At 44.6% G+C, this 18,017-nt stretch overlaps 1 protein-coding gene across 3 annotated transcripts in view; it reads right to left on the reverse strand.

Moving 5' to 3' along the window:
- LOC309360608 (ceramide kinase-like) overlaps positions 1 to 18,017 on the reverse strand; it is a 29,063-nt gene that overhangs the window by 656 nt on the left and 10,390 nt on the right. For all 3 annotated transcript variants that reach the window (XM_081895259.1, XM_081895261.1, XM_081895260.1), the window contains exons 2-12: positions 17,591 to 17,692; positions 16,629 to 16,754; positions 15,955 to 16,083; positions 15,786 to 15,849; positions 12,994 to 13,139; positions 12,543 to 12,617; positions 11,970 to 12,122; positions 11,099 to 11,204; positions 10,938 to 11,020; positions 1,680 to 1,879; positions 304 to 497 (exon numbers count right to left, since the gene is read on the reverse strand). In XM_081895259.1, coding sequence (XP_081751385.1) covers positions 304 to 497; positions 1,680 to 1,879; positions 10,938 to 11,020; positions 11,099 to 11,204; positions 11,970 to 12,122; positions 12,543 to 12,617; positions 12,994 to 13,139; positions 15,786 to 15,849; positions 15,955 to 16,083; positions 16,629 to 16,754; positions 17,591 to 17,692 — 1,378 coding nt within the window. The remainder of the gene's footprint in view (positions 1 to 303; positions 498 to 1,679; positions 1,880 to 10,937; positions 11,021 to 11,098; positions 11,205 to 11,969; positions 12,123 to 12,542; positions 12,618 to 12,993; positions 13,140 to 15,785; positions 15,850 to 15,954; positions 16,084 to 16,628; positions 16,755 to 17,590; positions 17,693 to 18,017) is intronic.

Consider the following 18,017-nt stretch of genomic DNA (forward strand, 5'->3'; position numbering starts at 1 on the left):
CTGATAGAAGGAAGACTGCTGTATAACAGCTGTCCAGTTCCCTAAGCATCTTTGGCAACTTCCATGCCTGTGCTTGACTAGGCTACACTTTGTGGAAGGGCCACAGGAAGCTTTTTACTGATTCTCAACCTGCCAGTCCCAGTTCTGATCACATGCTGTTGCTCTGATACTTCTGGCTATGTCTGTGTGGCACTAAAGTCTCTTTCACAAGTGTCTAAGTGTTGTCTGTAGATTGCTCTACTAACACCCGTGCCCCTGAAGTGCAGCAGAAGAATATTTGCCACAACTATCCAGACAACCTACCTGACGCTGATGTCGGTATGTTGCAGGGTCTCACCATCGCAGGTCCAGCAGCTGGTGGGTGGTTCTTCCTGACACTGCCCCCCACACAGCCCCTTGCGTCGTCGTACAACTGGTTCTCCATCCTTATGGTCTTCCACTTTTGAGGTGAAACGAATAGCCCGGACCCGGTACACACTCACAAAAGGCAGGTCAAACTGAAAAGCACATTTAAGGGTTTTTTTAAAAAACCCTCTGATCTCTGAAGCTCATGGCATTACCAGAAGGAGTCTTAACCTCTCCAGCTCTAACTCAAGCACTTGTGGCTTTAAGCAAAGCTCTGTATGAAGCTGCCTTCTACTGTCAGAGCAGTGGTCCTTTTAGCCCAAGGCAGACTAGCAGTAGTAGCCTGTCCAAGAACTTAGGCAGGTGGCATTTTGCAACTCTTAATACCCAATATGCTTTTTGCATTTCCTCGGCTGCTCTTCATGCAAAAGCACATGCTCTGAAGGAGAACTGTGGCTCCTCCCCTTATTTAAAATACTGCCTTTTGACCTGGGAGCCCCCAGAGTTACATGCAGAATATGTAAGAAAACACAATCGTGTCAATTCAAGGCACTGCAGTGGAATAAAATACCAGAAGAAGGAGTATCATCAGCCACTTTTAGAAGCCCTGAAGAAAACTAGCTTTCACCATCCCCTAGCAATAGATGGAAAGGGACCAAGCATACCTTTCGGATGAAGATGATCCAAAGCCTTTGTGCCACTCTGGAAAAGGCCCAATCCTGTGTGTTTACCAACCTAAGTTGGGCAGTGGTGCCACGAGAGCAGAGCCCCACTCTAAGCCTCCCTGGCCTCACCATTTAAATGCATGGAGGATGCTCTTTGTTAACGAAAGAGAGGAGGGCCCAGGGGCCCAAGATGAAAGAAATCGTCGGAGGGGCTGTTAAGGAAAGGTGTCCCCTGCATCTGACCGCATTGTTCTTCCCATTTTGCTTAAGACAGGACAATGTAGTTGCCTAGAAAAGTCTCCTGTGTTCAGGTTATATTCCGACAGGATTTCCAACTGCCAGTTTAATGTGTTCAAGCCCCTATCTGTACCCCCCTACCACTTCAACCCTCCACCAGGGGCTTCAGACTTTGCCTCAAAAGATGTTCAAATTCTAAAATAAAGAGTTGACCTCCAGTGTCAAACAGGGGGCTTCAGGTCTGGAGCAGGAATAAATATATTCCTGTTGTACAGGGAGGGTGCTGAGTTTCATGAATATTAGAGTTTTCATAGTTGTAACTGCATCCACATGGGCAGAATTGCGGTTGTCAGAAAGAGGCTTGGCCTTTTAGGTTCTGCCCCCAGCTCTGTGGGGAGACAAGTGCAGGGAAGGCAGAGGCTTTCTCCATACCTGGTCTGAGCCATTGGTGTGCCGAGTCAAGTGTCGCAAGAAGGAGAGTGCTGAGCATTCGTGCACCAGGATGAGGTCTGCTGTACCGTCAGCCAGATGAGCACAGGGGGAGAGTCCCTCCGGGCTCTTGGGGCAGGCACTGCTCATGGAGGTCAAGTTGACAGCCAGGAAACGACCCTGAACCTGCTGCCATTCGCCATCTGGGGGGGGGGGAAGGTGGAAGAAGAGAGAGGTCATCCTGGGCAGCTTTAGCTGAGACAAAGCAGCTGCTTGGACAGCCTGTTTGAAAAATGTTTTTTCTAGGGTGCAAGACTCCTGACAGCCCTGGGGCAGCAGCAATTTGTTATGTGGAAGTGAAGGTGAGGAACTCCCTCCTTCAATACAACTTCCCATGTGCTGCAGCCAAGCACTGGCATTTAAAAGCTATTTCCAGGGCTAAGCCCTGGCTCAGTAAATCCTGATGGTGGGAGATTAAAGACAGCAACAATGCCCATTAGCCTAGAGCAGGCAATTAATTCCTATTTGAGGTTGCAAACTTTGCTCAGACCTAGGGATTCCCTTCTGTGTTTCTCTACCACATTCTGCCCCCAAACAAAGGCAAGCATCTCAAACCAGTTTAATTCAGTGCCATTGCATTTGCAGGAACAGGGAGATGACAATCTGGGTGGGAGTTACTGGTTTGCTTTTGAGGTCTCCCAATGAAATAGAAGACATGTTTTTGGTTTCATAAAATTCATACACTGCTTGATTGTAGAGAAAACCTCTAAGTGGTTGTTGCAAGTGAGGTGGCCAATGCAGGGTCTATATAGTCTATCCTGACTTCCGGAGGCGGCGCGAAGGGTAATGGCTGCCCTTTCCTAACCGGGAAAGGAACTACGTTCGAGATCGGGTCGTCCGCTACGGCGAAGCGGAGACCCACACCGGAAAACTGCAGGCGGCAGAAGCCTGCAGCCTTGGGACCCGGCGGGCGCCAGAAGCTGCCCCCGAAACGTTGAAGGAACCCCGTAAGGGGCTCCGGATCGCGGAGGAGGCAGCGGCGCTGAGGGTCGTTCCGCAATCGGCGGAGAGAAGCCGCGAAGCCGTTGCCGGTGAGCGCCGACCTTTCTTCCTGGATTTGGCTTTCAAAACACAGCAACCCGTGAGTAATAGAGACCTTCAATCAATTGGAGACCAATTTGAGACTAAAGTAATTGAATTTGGCTGAAAGCGGAGGACGAAAAAGAAAAAGGAAGTCCGTCTTCCGCCGCCATTGAACTTGAACGCAAAGAGCTGGAGGAGTGGAGGCTGTGAGTAACCTTGTTTTTTATTGACTGGATCTGAGCATTTACTGAGCTGTATTTAAAGACAGAAAAGGAGTTTAAACACTGGACTTATGTGTTAGCGTGGACTTTGAAAACTCTTTCTGCTGAAGTTACAATTTAAAGAAAGAAACCAGGGCTGGAACTGCCTGACAACAGTAGCAATCAGTTTGCAGACCCAAGCAGTTTGATACATAAACTGGGAAAATCTGAGAGGTATGGACTTTGTTACTTTATAACATCAATTGAAGTACCAGCAAGCACTGTTTCGAGACATTGTGATTATATAATACCAACTCTGCTAAAAACTTAACATTGGAAGGTTTTTGGACTTTAACTTTTATTCCTGGGTAATCCTTCCTGAGAAGACATTTTAGGCTCCCCCTAGAGGTTTTTGGACTTAACGGCAGTGATACTGTTTTACTTTCCATTTCTTGGCCTGCTGGCTGAGTGCTGCACCTGGGCTGTCTTTTTCTCATGGGAATAGTCAGTTTGACCTTGACTATTAGATAAGTTTGGAATGAGTGGTGCAAAGAAAAAGGAGACTAAGGAAAAAGAACAAAGACCAAGAACGAGACAAACAACTTTAGCCTCAACTTTACAGCAACGTAGATCGTCTGTGCCTATCTTACATTCTGAGGAAGAAGCTGCCTCCTTGCCACAGGCAGGGGGAGGAGAGACAGAGGATTTACAACTGGAGGATATGGCTTCAGGATCAGCCTCTTCCATTCTAGAAAAAATCTTTGAAAAATTGGAATCTTTGGACAAGAGAGTGGAATCTTTGGACAAAAAGGGCGATGAGCAAACTGCGAAAATAGATCAGAACACAGAATGTCTAAATAGAATAACTGGGCAAGTGGCACAGAACACTCAATCGATTGCAAAATTGGAGGAGGCTTCAGGGGAAAACAGGAAATTGGTTGAAGACACGAGCCAAAGACTTGGACAGTTGGAAAAAGAGGTAAGACCACTCAACAAACAAGTGGGTGAACGCCAGACCTATCTTTCGATGATTGAATTGAAGAATAGGGAGACCAATTTAAGGATAAGATCTGTATCTGAAGTAGAAGAAGACAAACTGGCTGAGTTCCTGACCAAAATATTTTCGGTGCAGTGGAAACTTGAGGAAAAAGACTTCAAAATTGTATCAGCTTTTAGGCTGGGAAGATTGATAAGAAAAGACAAACCCAGAGATTGCTTGATAACACTGAGATCAAAGGAGGAAAGGGATAAGATTCTGGGCCTACATTACAGAAAATCACTGGACATTCTGGGTAAAAGAATTGAAATTTATAAGGATATTCCTAGACAGCTGCTGGATTTGAGATCCGAATACTCGGAACTAGCAAAACTATTGAGGAGCAACTCAATCATCTTTAGGTGGGACTTCCCTCAAGGATTATCGTTTACTTTTAGAGGAAGGAAAATTAAAATCAGAACATTGGAAGATAGAGATAAATTTCTGAACCAGTACGGAGAAGACCTTCATAAAGGACTTGGATCATTGCCGGAGCCTGGAGCACCAAAGGAACCGGCACCCTTGGTTGACAAAGTACCACCCCCTGAAAAATAACCAGATTTATACAGGATGTCTCTGCAACTTCTGAGCTGGAACATAAATGGCTGCAACATTCCCGAGAAAAGGAAGAAAATTTTCCATATATTAAAAAAGGAACAATTGGACATTATTTGCTTGCAAGAAACACATGTGACTAGGCTCCACAGAAAAATTCTGGTAAATAAAAGACTCGGCCAGGAATTTATATCTTCAGACAGAGTAAAGAAGAGAGGGGTGGTGATATATGCAAAGGAGAGCCTTTCACCCAAATTATTATTTAAAGATGAACAAGGCAGAATTTTGGCAGTCGAAATACAGCATCAAGGAGAAAAAATTTTGTTATTAGGAATTTATGCACCAAATGAAGGGAAATCGGAATTTTATAAGAAGTTGCATGAGAGCATGCTGGAATATCTGGACTTTGACAACATCATCATGATGGGAGATATGAATGGGATTGTATCAACTAACATGGATAAGTCGCAAAGTCAAAAAGTTACCAAAGATGGCAGACTACCAAAGACCTTTTTTGAAATGACAGACAACATGGATTGGATTGACATTTGGAGAACGAGAAACCCCTTGGAAAAGGAAGGAACATTCTTCTCTGAAGCCCATCTGACTTGGACAAGAATCGACCAAATATGGATTACTAGATGTCTGGCACCTAAGGTCAGAAAAGTGGAAATCTGCCCAAAGACCTGCTCCGACCATAACGCTTTGAAAATGGATTTGATATTATTACCAACCGGCTCCTTTCGATGGAAGATGAATGACAATTTACTTAGAGATCAGGAGATTATTAAAAAGGCCCAAAAAGTTTTGAAAGACTATTTTGAAATAAATTTGAACACAACGGTGGAAAAAAGAACAATTTGGGACGCAAGCAAAGCTGTGATGAGAGGGTTCTTAATACAACAGAATGCTATCAAGAAAAGGAAACAAAATGAAAAGAAATATAAGATTTTGGGAAAAATAAAAGAATTAGAAAAGAAGCTAAGAGGAAACCCGAAGTCGCAGCCGATTCTGAGAGAAATTAAACTCCATCAGGCACAATATTCTAAACTGATAAATCAGGAAATAGAATGGAAGATTAAATCAATGAAACAAAAAACGTTTGAATCGGCAAACAAATGTGGGAAACTGCTGGCCTGGCAGTTGAAGAAGAGACAAAAGTTGAATACAGTAACAAATTTAGAAATTGAAGGAAGAAATATTCAGAACCCTGTGGAAATCAGGAAATCTTTTCAGAAATATTTCAAGAAACTATATACTCAAGGGCCGCAAAATGAGGTTGAGATTGAACAATTTTTGAAAAAAAAAGTCTTAAAAAACTTACACAAGAAAATAGACTACTCCTGAACAGTCAAATAACACGACAAGAAATTGAACATGCCATTCAGAATATGAAGATGGGCAAATCTCCAGGACCAGATGGTCTGACCTCCAAGTATTATAAGACAATGAGTGACTATTTGACTCAACCTTTGATGGAGGTCAGCAATGAAATTCTGGAGGGAAAGAAGGCGCCGGAATCGTGGAAGGAAGCTTTTATCACGTTGATACCAAAATCAGAAACTGAAAAGACACAACTTAAGAACTATCGCCCCATCTCCCTTTTAAATGTGGATTACAAAATATTTGCTGATGTTCTAGCAGGCAGACTTAAAAAAGTTCTGAATGAAGTAATTCACAAGGATCAGGCTGGCTTTCTCCCAGGTAGACACATGTTTGCAAACACAAGGAACATTATTGACATCTTGGAACTTTTGCAAACAGAGATAAACACTAAAGCAGTGCTGATATTTATAGACGCGGAGAAGGCCTTTGACAACATCTCTTGGAAATTTATGAAGGGAAATTTAAAAGAAATGGGAGTGGGGCGGGGTTTTGAAAATGGGATTGACGCAATATATTCAGAACAAAAAGCTAAATTGATAGTTAACAATGTGGTAACGGAAGAATTTAAAATTGAAAAAGGAACACGACAAGGCTGTCCGATTTCCCCTCTGTTATTTATCTCAGTTCTGGAGGTGCTCCTGAATTTGATTAGAGGTGACCGGCTGGTGCAGGGGATCAAGGTCGGAGCAAAACAATATAAACTTAAAGCTTTCGCAGATGACCTAGTTTTGACATTGCAGGAGCCAGAATCTAGTACGAAAAGAGTATTACAACTGATACATGATTTTGGTCAGGTGGCAGGATTTAAGTTAAATAAACAAAAAACGAAGGTGTTAGGGAAAAACATGACAGACACAGAGTCAGAACGGTTTCAGAGAGAAACAGAATTATCATTGGTGAAAAGGGTAAAATACCTAGGGGTTAATATAACAGCCAAAAATCTGAGTCTATTTAAAGATAATTATGAAAAATGTTGGTCTGAAATTAAGAGAGACTTGGAAAGTTGGGCAAAGCTGAAGCTTTCTTTGCTAGGCCGAATTGCTGCAATTAAGATGAATGTGCTGCCAAAGATGTTGTTCTTGTTTCAAACATTGCAAATTGTGGACAAAACAGAGTGTTTCCGGAGGTGGCAGAGAGATATTTCTAAATTTGTCTGGCAGGGCAAAAAGCCCAGAATCAAGTTTAAGATATTAACAGATGCAAAGGAAAGAGGGGGCTTTGCCCTGCCAGACTTAAGGTTGTACTATGAAGCCGCAGCCTTCTGCTGGCTAAAGGATTGGCTACTTCTTGAGGACACTGATGTGCTAGATCTGGAAGGTTATAACAATGCTTTTGGTTGGCATGCATATTTGTGGTATGATAAAGTTAAAATTAATAAGGCCTTTAAGAACCATATTGTCAGAAAAGCAGTGTTTAATGTCTGGACAAAATATAAAGACTTACTGGAAAATAAAACACCAAGGTGGCTTTCACCTTTGGAAGCTAAGGCCCGAAAAGGAGCCAATATGGAAGCCTACTGGCCAAAATATTGGGAACTGTTAGAAAAAGACGGAGATAATTGGAAATTGCAGAGTATGGAGAAAATGAAGGATAAAGTGCGAGACTGGTTACACTACGCTCAGATTAAGGAAACTTTTAAAAGTGACAAAAAGTTAGGATTCCAGGTGGAGAAATCGAAGTTGGAAACAGAACTGCTAGAACCTAAGACTGAGGTACTTTCAAGAATGTATAACTTGCTGTTGAAATGGAATACACAAGACGAAATGGTTAAGTCGGCTATGATAAAATGGGCACAGGACATTGGGCATAATATTATGTTTGAGGACTGGGAAAGGTTGTGGACCACTGGGCTGAATTTTACTGCATGTAATGCTTTGAAAGAAAATGTAATGAAAATGATATACAGATGGTACATGACCCCAGTTAAACTTGCCAAAATATACCATTCGTCAGATAACAAATGTTGGAAATGTAAGGAAAATGAAGGAACATTCTACCACCTCTGGTGGACTTGCCCTAAGGTGAAGGCCTTCTGGGAAATGATATATAATGAGTTGAAAAAGGTATTTAAGTATACCTTCACCAAGAAACCAGAGGCCTTCCTCCTGGGCATTGTCGACCAGAAGGTGCTAAAGAAAGATAGAACATTTTTCATGTATGCGACAACAGCAGCAAGGATATTACTGGCTAAGAATTGGAAAACTCAAGATCTACCCACACTGGAAGAATGGCAGATGCAACTGATGGACTATATGCAACTGGCGGAGATGACTGGCAGAATCCGAGACCTGGGAGAAGAAAGGATGGAAGAAGATTGGAAGAAATTTAAGACTTACTTACAAAAATATTGTGATTTAATGGAATGTTAAGAAGGATGCTTGGTTATAAATAATTGGCCATCACTAAAATAGATCAGGAATTGAAGATAAGAGAGATCAAAAGAAACAAATTTGCAGGAGAACTATTTTATTGTAATTAAATAAGCGGTCACAAAATTTGGAAATAAGATGATAATTTGCTTGACAAAAATTTATTAATGATGTAAATGGGAGCGGGAGGCGTGAGGAAGTTCAAAGATGATATGAAATTTTGTTAAAACAAAGCAATACTGTTGATTATTATTGGATTTTTTATTCTGTAAAAACCTCAATAAATATTTATAAAAAATATATATATATATATAGTCTATCCTGATGTGAGGGACTGGCTGGATTCTGATGAGTACACACCAGAGGAAGGGGTGTTGGAGACTGACTGGGAAGAAGGGATCTGAGGGAGGCAGAGAGGCAGAGGCAGCAGGAGCTGCAGGAACGGAGAACGTAGAACAGTTGCAAGAGGAGAGGGAGGTTAGGCTGGTGTAGAGTCCAGGGCTTCCACACCTCCTCCTCCTGCTCCACTGGCTCCCAGCACCAGGAGAGGATTGAAGAGGGAGAAGCAGAAACAGGTTGCCTGCAGGTGGAGTCTTCACCTGCCTATGTGCAGCTCAGGTGGGGAAGATCCATAAACTGAGGTTGGGGGTGGAGCTTCTCTGTTGTGCCAACTGCCTCATTGGGTGCACACCTAGGAATAGCTGAGAGACGTAGGACTGATAGACCTGCCTTCCCCTAAATTGTAAGTGTACTTTTGACAATAAAGAGTTGATTCCTCACTCTGGCCATTCCTTGCCTCACAGTGCTGTAACACTTGAGCCTGGAAATTAACAGGGTGGCTACACAGCCCTAGAAGACTATTCTGTGTGTAATAATAGCACCTCTATAGTACTTTAGGATCCACAGTGCTTTTTACATTCATTAGCTTAGTAATTTTTACAATTTTGTAAAGTAGGCCAGAACTAGTCTTCCCTGCTGTAAGTAGGATGCATGAATGCAGGAGATGGCAGCTTGCTTGAGGCCACCCGGCAAATTTGTGGTTGAAATGAGATATGAATCAGGGATAGAATGCCATATGCATTTTGCCATGACATTCCTTTTATGAGAAAAAGGCTTTGGGTTTTTAACATTGCATGGCAGACAGTTCCTGGGCATGCGCAGCTTCTGGCTTAAGAAGTGGGAAATGTAGCTATGATAAAGCTTTCTGCTCAGATGCAAGATGAAAAAGAACACTTTCTTGAATCAGATCTGGCCACTGCAGTGAGACATGGGGCTTGGGGCATCACCTGGTGTCTGCATATTCCAAAACAGGAAAAAAAGCAAAACTCTATACTCAGCAAAGCCAACTTTTTTTTTAACTTGAAAGCCTCACTGTTGCAGTTATGCTTATGTGCACATTTTCTAGTGCTGCATTTTTCATATTCAGGCATCTTTCTAGCATGTAATTCTTGAGCAGTCACTGCTTGTGCACTTTGAAAATGCAAAGAGCTGGCATAGCTTAGTACAGTGGTACCTCGGGTTAAGTACTTAATTCATTCCGGAGGTCCGTTCTTAACCTGAAACTGTTAACCTGAAGCACCACTTTAGCTAATGGGGCCTCCCGCTGCTGCCGGAGCACGATTTCTGTTCTCATCCTGAAGCAAAGTTCTTAACCCGAGGTACAATTTCTGGGTTAGCAGAGTCTGTAACCTGAAGTGTATGTAACCTGAAGCGTATGTAACCCGAGGTACCACTGTATACTGTTTTTTATTTATCTGGATGCTGTTCTAGGAACCTTTCTGGATAAAAAGTGGGTATAAATATTTTGCATATGTACACCTGCAACTGATATACTGGCAGCCCCTGAATAGGCCATCCCTGGCACCTGCAGGGTCTCTCTCTCCCCCCCCCCCATCTTCAAAAAAATTAGGTATCCCATAGAATAGTTTGCAGTGTGTGCTTATTAGTGGTATGTGTGTGGTTTCTCTATTTTGCAAATGTGCCCACAAGCCCAAAAAGGCTGGCAACACCTGAGTAAGTGAAGTGCCTTGAATATTTAAAAGCACTATGTAAATTGTTTTATATACTTTGCAGTTATAAGGAGAAGAAACCTGTTTTTAAAAAATATTTTTAAAAGGTAAGTGGATATTCTCAGGAAAATTCCAAAGCCAGCTCTAGTTGCATACAACTAGCGGCAGCCATGGATGTGTCTCGAGATGCACAGAGCCTGTTCCAATAGAGGCAACATACACATTCACACATGATACGTGCCCACTCTTGGAAGCGTGCTGGATCAGGGCAAATGTCTCTCTTGTTTCTGAGGCCTCTGTAGATGCTGTTCATACATTTAAAATGGGGGGACGGGGACAAAGAAGTACTGAATTCTGCTTAAAAACATGTGACAGTAAAGTTAGAATTTCTAATCTGTTCAATCCTATGGAATTCATGCATATAATCAGATCATTGTCTCACATTTGCATGTCACACCCATATATGGTTCTGTTACAAGAGGGTGCAGCTGAATTTTAAAAATAATGTAGGATCCAGGGCACGTGGCTTCTATGCCCAGACCCTGGAGCAGCTTCAGCTTACAGGAAAGGATATGAAGGAACTCAGTCGGCTGAGTATCAGTCTCAATGTCTAGTTCTCTCACCTATGTGCTGCTCCGGTTCTGAAAGGTTTTCTTCCTCTGTCCCAGCCGGTAACTGTTTGCTAGACTCTGAACAGACCACACACCTGAAAGAGAGGGGTGGTGTCACTTCTGATCCCAGCCTTTCTCTTTATTGTAAAGCCAACTGTCAAACTTCCACCTACCCAGAGCGGCAGCGTGTTTGGTCCCTTGGGTTTGCCTCCTCCGTTCTGGCCACTTGGAATTCCACGGTGCCTTCATAGCTGCAGTTCCTTAGCAGTGCCTTGGCTCCTGGAGAGAACAGGGAGAGAGTTGTTTTCAATTGACTGGCAGCCTGCAGCACTTCAGAGCAGATTCTAATAACTGATACATAATCCTAACAATCTCAGCTTTTATTTAAATACCAAGGACTGTGCTCTGGCTTACTTTGCTTGCCAACCCTGCCTCCCCCCACCTCCTTGGTTGTCACCAATCCTCCCACCCTCACTCCCCCTAGACCTTGCCAAACCCCACATCCTCCTCCTCAAACAAACCTCTTACCTTCCCACCTCATGCTGCCACCACAGCCGAGTGGGAGGAAGAGTTGGTCTGGCAAGAGAAGGAGCAAAGGAAGGAGGCTGGAAGTGCTGGCTGGCCAGCCTGAAATCTTCTGGTGCTGCCACCACTGCCTTATCTGGACCAGGGGCAGATTACCAGGTTAGCTGGCTGCCACTTCCGGCCGCCTTCCTCCTTCCCATGCTGCTCCTCTGGCTAGGCCAATTCTTCACTGTAAATTATGAGGCTGCCGCTTCTAGGTAGCTTCCTTGTCTCGGCAATGGTTCTCCTGCCACTCTTCATGCCAACGGGAGGCTGTGCAAACTACTATGGGAAAACCAAGAGGTACAACTATAAAGAGAAAATGTACCTATCCTTGTCCCCTGCCCCAAGCCAGAGAGCCCTGTCAAGCCTAGGAAAGAGGATTTTAGTGGGCTGGTCCAGATATTCAGTGTGCATGCTCCCTCTGTCAGTTGGGCATCATTGTTCAGCTTATCACAGTGGGTTCCTTCCCCTGCATACCGGCATAGGTGTAGCGCATCGGGCCCATCCAACGGTACTTCTCACTGGTGCTCACTACATCACCATAGAAGCCATAGCCAACCAGTGAGACTGAATAACGGAGAAGCTTTCCATTGTGCCAAATGCTGCAGACATCCATAGGTTGGCTGTCCCCTAGAACACAGAAAAAGGCCACTAAGGTTCCAGATTATATATAAGTTCCACCACCCAGTATTGTGTTCTGCTACACATTTTCCATCAGAAAAAGAAGTAGCATCTATATTTACCAAGGTACAGATCTCTGTTTGCATTCCTCAGCAATTACTGGAACACAGTAGCCAAGATCTACAGTATCATTTGCAAAGGCCTCCAAAAGGATGTCCTTACCTTCTGTGCTAACCCTGCTCATCTATCAGTTGGCCTCCCAACTTTTTTACTTTAGTGGGGGTGGGGGGGTTCCTCAAACCAGGGAGGATTTGCTTCCCCAACCCAGCCTTGCAAAGTTCCCAGCTGAGATATGTCAATACTCCATTCTCTCAAGAGTTGAATGCCATGAGCCATGGAATAAATGGGTAGGAAAGGGAAAATCAGTACCTATAACAATGTGCAGAGCAGAGGTGATGGGGTCGTTTGTTCCCACAGTTGCAAAACAGATGCAGTCTGTAGAACCTGAGGTAGAAATGGAGAGCAACAGATTACTACCCAGACTGCCCGGGGCAAGCCAGTCAGATGGGCGGGGTACAAATAATAAATTATTATTATTTAAATAGTTATTATGACATTACCTGGCTGCAAAAAAACCCCCTGGAAATGCACCTTACTTTTTCCTGCATCTTCAGATGAGCAGAGCCAAATCTCAAGAACATAAGAGGCCTGCTGGATCAGACCCAAGGCCTGTCGTATTGAAGTATCCTGTTCTCACAGTGGCCTGGCAGGTACTAAGAGGACCATCTGAAAGCACTGGGTGCCCACAGGTGCTTGCTACCTTGCAGGTCCTCAATCCCAAACACTCTTTCTCTCAAGCACCCAGGGCCCATATACTCACCTGCGGGTATGATGCCAATACGAAGCCTTGGGGACAAGAGTTCTGCATCAATGTCATTCTCTGATCCCCCGGCTTTTTGCTGTGTCCGGTTAATCAAGGCATGCATTAGCTCATTAAAGGTGCCATCGCCCCCCACACTCACCAGTCTGTGGAGAAATGAGGTAGATTACATTAGGCACTGAGAGAACCTCCCTTGTGGTTCCCAAGTGGAAAAGTCCATGATGGGGTTAAATATGGGGGGAAATGTATCAAGTTACAAAAAGATAGATTGTATTCGGGAATGGGTATCTGACTGTTTTAAATATTACCAAGTGAATGAAGTACTTGTAAAGGACTTGGTGAATGGGTTTTCTTACTGTAGAACAGAGTTTGATAGGAATTTGTTAGACAAATATGAGAAGTTAATTTTGAAAATGTATAGAATACTTCTGGAATGGAAAGGACAAAATGGACAAAATGGTTAAAGTACCGTATTTTTCGCTCCATAAAACGCACTCCCCCCCCAAAAAAGGTAAAGGGAAATGTGTGTGCGCATTATGGAGCGAATGCAGACGGGAGGAGCCGCTCTTGCTGGCTTTTCGGCAAGGCGGGAGAAGGAAAACAACCTCCCTTCCTCCGGCTCGCTGGGAAGCCGGCAAGAGCTGCTGACACTCTGCTCAGCACCCTTTCAAACAAGAGGTGCACACAGCGTGTCTGCCTGCTCTATGGCTTTTTGGCGAGGTGACTTTATAGTCTGATGGGCTGACTGTAATTCAAGGAAAGGGAGAGCCGCTTACTCTGCTTTCTTTACAATAAGCCGGAAGGAGGGAGAAAGAGGGCATCCCCTTCGGTCCCTCCCCCAGCACCTCACTGGTAAATTCAATCAAAGCAGCTTACAAGGCTCCTGCCCCTGCATCTCCTCCTCCTCTTTTTTGCTCCGGTTCCAGTGAGGCAAGGCAGCTGCACAAATGTGAGCTCCCCCTCTCTCTTCCTTCCTTCCCTCCCTCTTCTAACTTCAAAAAATATTGGGGGGCGGCCAGGTAAGCCCCACCTCACATACCACAATGGGGGTGGGGGATGACTCCCTCAAATATTTAATGGGGGGTGAAGGCACCTAGGCCCATAGGAGTTGGCTGCTTTGCCTGGGACAAATGTGAGCTCTCCATCTTCTTCCTTCCCTCTCTCCCTCTTCCAACTTCAATAAAATATTGGGGGGGGGGGCAGGTACAGGTAAGCCCCATCCCACAGACTGCAGCTAAATTCTCTCTTCATTTGTTAATGACAGTGATGATGTTTCTTAATGCCACTGTTGACTGCTGTTCACTTTACATGGTTGCAATATGATTCTGATATACTGGTTGTTTATTAAATAATTTAGTACAACATTTGATTCAGAATATTTTTTTTCTTGTTTTCCTCCTCTAAAAACTATGTGAGTGTTATGGTCAGGCGCGTGTTATAGAGTGAAAAATACGGTAGTTATGATACAATAGGCAAGAGACCAGAGCTATAATATAGAATTTGCCACTTGGGAGAAGCTCTGGAAAGTTAAATTAAAATTTACAGTCTATTATAGATTAAAAAAGAATGATATGAAGATGATGTATAGATGGTACTTAACACCATATAAGATTGCAAAAATGTATAAATCAAGTACCTTTTGGAAGTGTAAAATGTTGGGTGGAACTTTTTTCAAATGTGGGGGACCTGCAGAAAGGCGAAAGGTTATTGGGAAATGAAGTATAATGAGTTTTTTTTTTAATGTTTAAAGTGATGATTTCCAATAAACCTGAGGCCTTTCTGTTAGGTTTAATTGGATCAGAGCTTCTGAAGGAATTGTTTAATTTGTTTATGTATGTTACGATGGCAGAAAGAATAGTCTATGAACAAAACTGGAAAGAAGAATGGCTTATGAAAATAATGGAATGTGCTGAGAGGGCTAGACTGTGAGAATTAAAGAACAGAATAGGAAAAAACCTTGAAGAATGGAAATATTTTGTAGAATATTTGAAAAAAATATCATGATTGTGTCATGTTGTGTGCGCTGTTTGGCCTCCGCTCTTCAGCGCCGCAGCAGCGACTGGGCCAGGACCTCCCCCTCTGCTGTGGGGCCTCTGTTGGGGCCCACCACAGCTACAGACACACCCCAGAAACACAGCCACGGCCCAGTCTGACCCATCACGAGGCCTGCAAGCACTTTTCTGCAGGACTCCTGGTGTCCACTTGTAGCAGATTGCTCTGGATTCCATGGAATTTATGCCCTAGATTGATCTGAGCACACAATGTCGGTGGACTTCTAGTGGGGTCTCAAAGCAGGATGCTGAGGGTCATCAAGGCAGCAGGGAACATAGATGCAGGTAAGGTGACAATATGTCCTTTTTTACAGAGGAAAGTCCTCAATTTGAAGAGCTCTCCATTCCAAGTCTGGCAATATAAAGAATGCTAATGGGGAGGGCATTTAGTAGCTAGATACAGTGGCGTAGCGTGGGTTGTCAGCACCCGGGGCAAGGCAAGTAATTTGCGCCCCCTAACCCGTGGATTTTAGTAGGGGCAGAGAGCTGCGAGTGCGAGCGCCCCCCCCCAGATGTTGCGCCCGGTGCGGCCGGCCCCCCCTGCACCCCCCACGCTACGCCACTGGCTAGATAGCAGATTGAACAGGCAAAGAGATCACCAGGTCACAGTCTTCCCTTGATATTTCTATTTAAGCTGTAAGTATTTCTAAACCAATACATATAAATTAACATATATGTTCTCCTTTGTCCTCTTTTTTGATGATGCAAAAGTGGCCATCCTAGATGCTGGCTAGTCCTTACCCATCAAAGTCACTGAGGTCTTGCTGCAGGATGTAGTCACGAGCCTCGTTGGCATGGCAGGTCTCTGGGAAGGTGCAGAGAAGGTCAGAGGTCATGTCACAGGGAATGGGGAAGAGGCCCGTGTCACAGAGAAAGCAGGAGAGTGATGGTCAAGAGAAATGGGACTTACCCAGAACTTGAACATGGATCCCGGCAAGGGTGAAGAGTGGGGCCACCTGACCCTGGTAGATTTCCACTGCTCGCCCGCGTCCCCCAACCGGGTTAATGAAGACAAGGAGGCTCTTGGGCCGTGTAACTCCTGAAGCAGAGGGACAAAAAACATCAGAACTTTCTTGGATGAGACCAAAGGCCCATCTAGCCAAGCATCAATCAGCTTCCTCTGTGAAGCACACATTCAAGTCATGAAAAAACTGTCCTCCCCAATGTTGCCTCCCACCCCCAAAAAAGTAGTATTCAGAGGTACATCGCTTCTGAGTATGGGGTCCCGTTTAGCTATCATTTTGCTCAGTGTCCATACATGAAAGAGGTGGAGACTTGATTTAAAGTCACTGTCAAAACTTAATAATCCAAACCAGAGTCCAGCCTTGAACTAGCTGAAATAGCCATCATGAGTGCCTTCAAGCTCATGAAGAAAGCCCACCTTCCCTTGCTACTTGCTACCACAGTCCCCAGCAAACGCACACACTGGGAGGGCCTTGCTGCCTCTCTCCTCTTGAAAACTAAGCCCTGCTCTCAGGGGCAACCTTCCTCTGTCATGGCAACCATGGCCTGTCTCTGAAGGCTTCCGTCCAAAAGGAAAGCACCATCTTTACCAGCCCTTTCCACTGCCACCTGAGAACTGACCGTGGTGATGGATCCAGCTCTGTAGGGCATTGACCCAGCGTGCTGCCAGCTGAGACTTGGGAGGGGCAGTGAACTCCAGCATCCCCAGGCGCCAACACTCTTGCTTCTCCCGCTGCACAAAGAAAACTGGAAGAAGGGGAAAGAGGAAGTGAGAAAGACTGATGGACAAGAGGGCTGGTGTGGGATCTTGAGAAGCCAAAGGGAGAGGCCTCCTGCGGCCCAACCCTTAAAAGGTGTGGAGCATCCAGGAGATGGCCTGGGGCATTAATTACACATTGGAAAGAGTATATACATTTACTTCCATATGTATACATAGTTGTATAACTCCTGCTCAGTCTGAAGAAAGAGGGTGGCTATTGAGATTACCTCTCAATCCTCCTCCCTGACAGGACTGAGAGTCAAGGACTGGAAACAGTAGAACCAGGAAGATGCCTAGAGTAAAGAAGTTCTATTTCTATGGTTAATCAAGGCTCCACCCTCTTCTATGTGGCAGAAATATAACTCCCCCCCTTTACTGCCGTAAAGACTAGAAACTAAAATTTAAATCAATGATCAGGTGGTCAGGAGTTCATAGCAGTTATAAAATTCACTGTACCATGGAACTAGGAAGAGAGCAATGGGACATCTGGGGAGGAACTAAGCACAGCGCTAAAACCCAGCGAGCCAATTTGGGGAGCACACAGGGGAGGAAAGGTGGCAAAAGGCCCATCTTAGTCCAATAGCTCTTCACCAGAAATAGCATGTCCCACATAAAGAATCCCTGACTGATGTCCATCCAACCTTATTCCGAATGCCACCAAAGGTATTGTACCCCCAGAAGTGAGCTCTACTGTTTGGACCTTCCACCCAAGATTTACAGTAACTTTCATATTTGACTTTTGAGGCTGCATGCCATGTTCTGTAGCATAAAACTGCCCATACAGGTTCCTATGAAGCTTCCTGCTTTGTTCTATCCTGCTCACCTGTGAAACAGCTTTCAGCCTCTGGAGGATCCTCCTCTCCATCCCTGGTAGCACCAAGCCTTGCAGCAACCATCTCCTGGACTGGAATGCAGAATCCCTGACCTGGGGAGAGGGGAGATCCATTATTCAGAGGGCGCAGGTGCTGAGCAAGTGCTGATGGGTTAGAAACCCTTGACTCCACCTTCTCTCACTCTCTTTCAGAACCAGACTGCAAGCAAAGGGCTCTTGATTGCAGATATGCAAAATTCCTGTGCTGTATGACTCAACTGCCCACTTACTCTCCTGGGTCTTGGCTGGCCATTGCAAAGCACTTCACAGTTGTCCTTGTTGTCCTTCTTCACACTGGGGGAGAGGAGGTTAGAACACCCTTGTCAGGAGGAATGCCAGGACTGTATACTGGCTCCTGGATGCTGGGGCCCCCTGCTCA

The sequence above is a fragment of the Podarcis melisellensis genome, assembly GCF_964234715.1.
Source record: "Podarcis melisellensis genome assembly, chromosome: 17".
NCBI lineage: Eukaryota > Metazoa > Chordata > Lepidosauria > Squamata > Lacertidae > Podarcis > Podarcis melisellensis.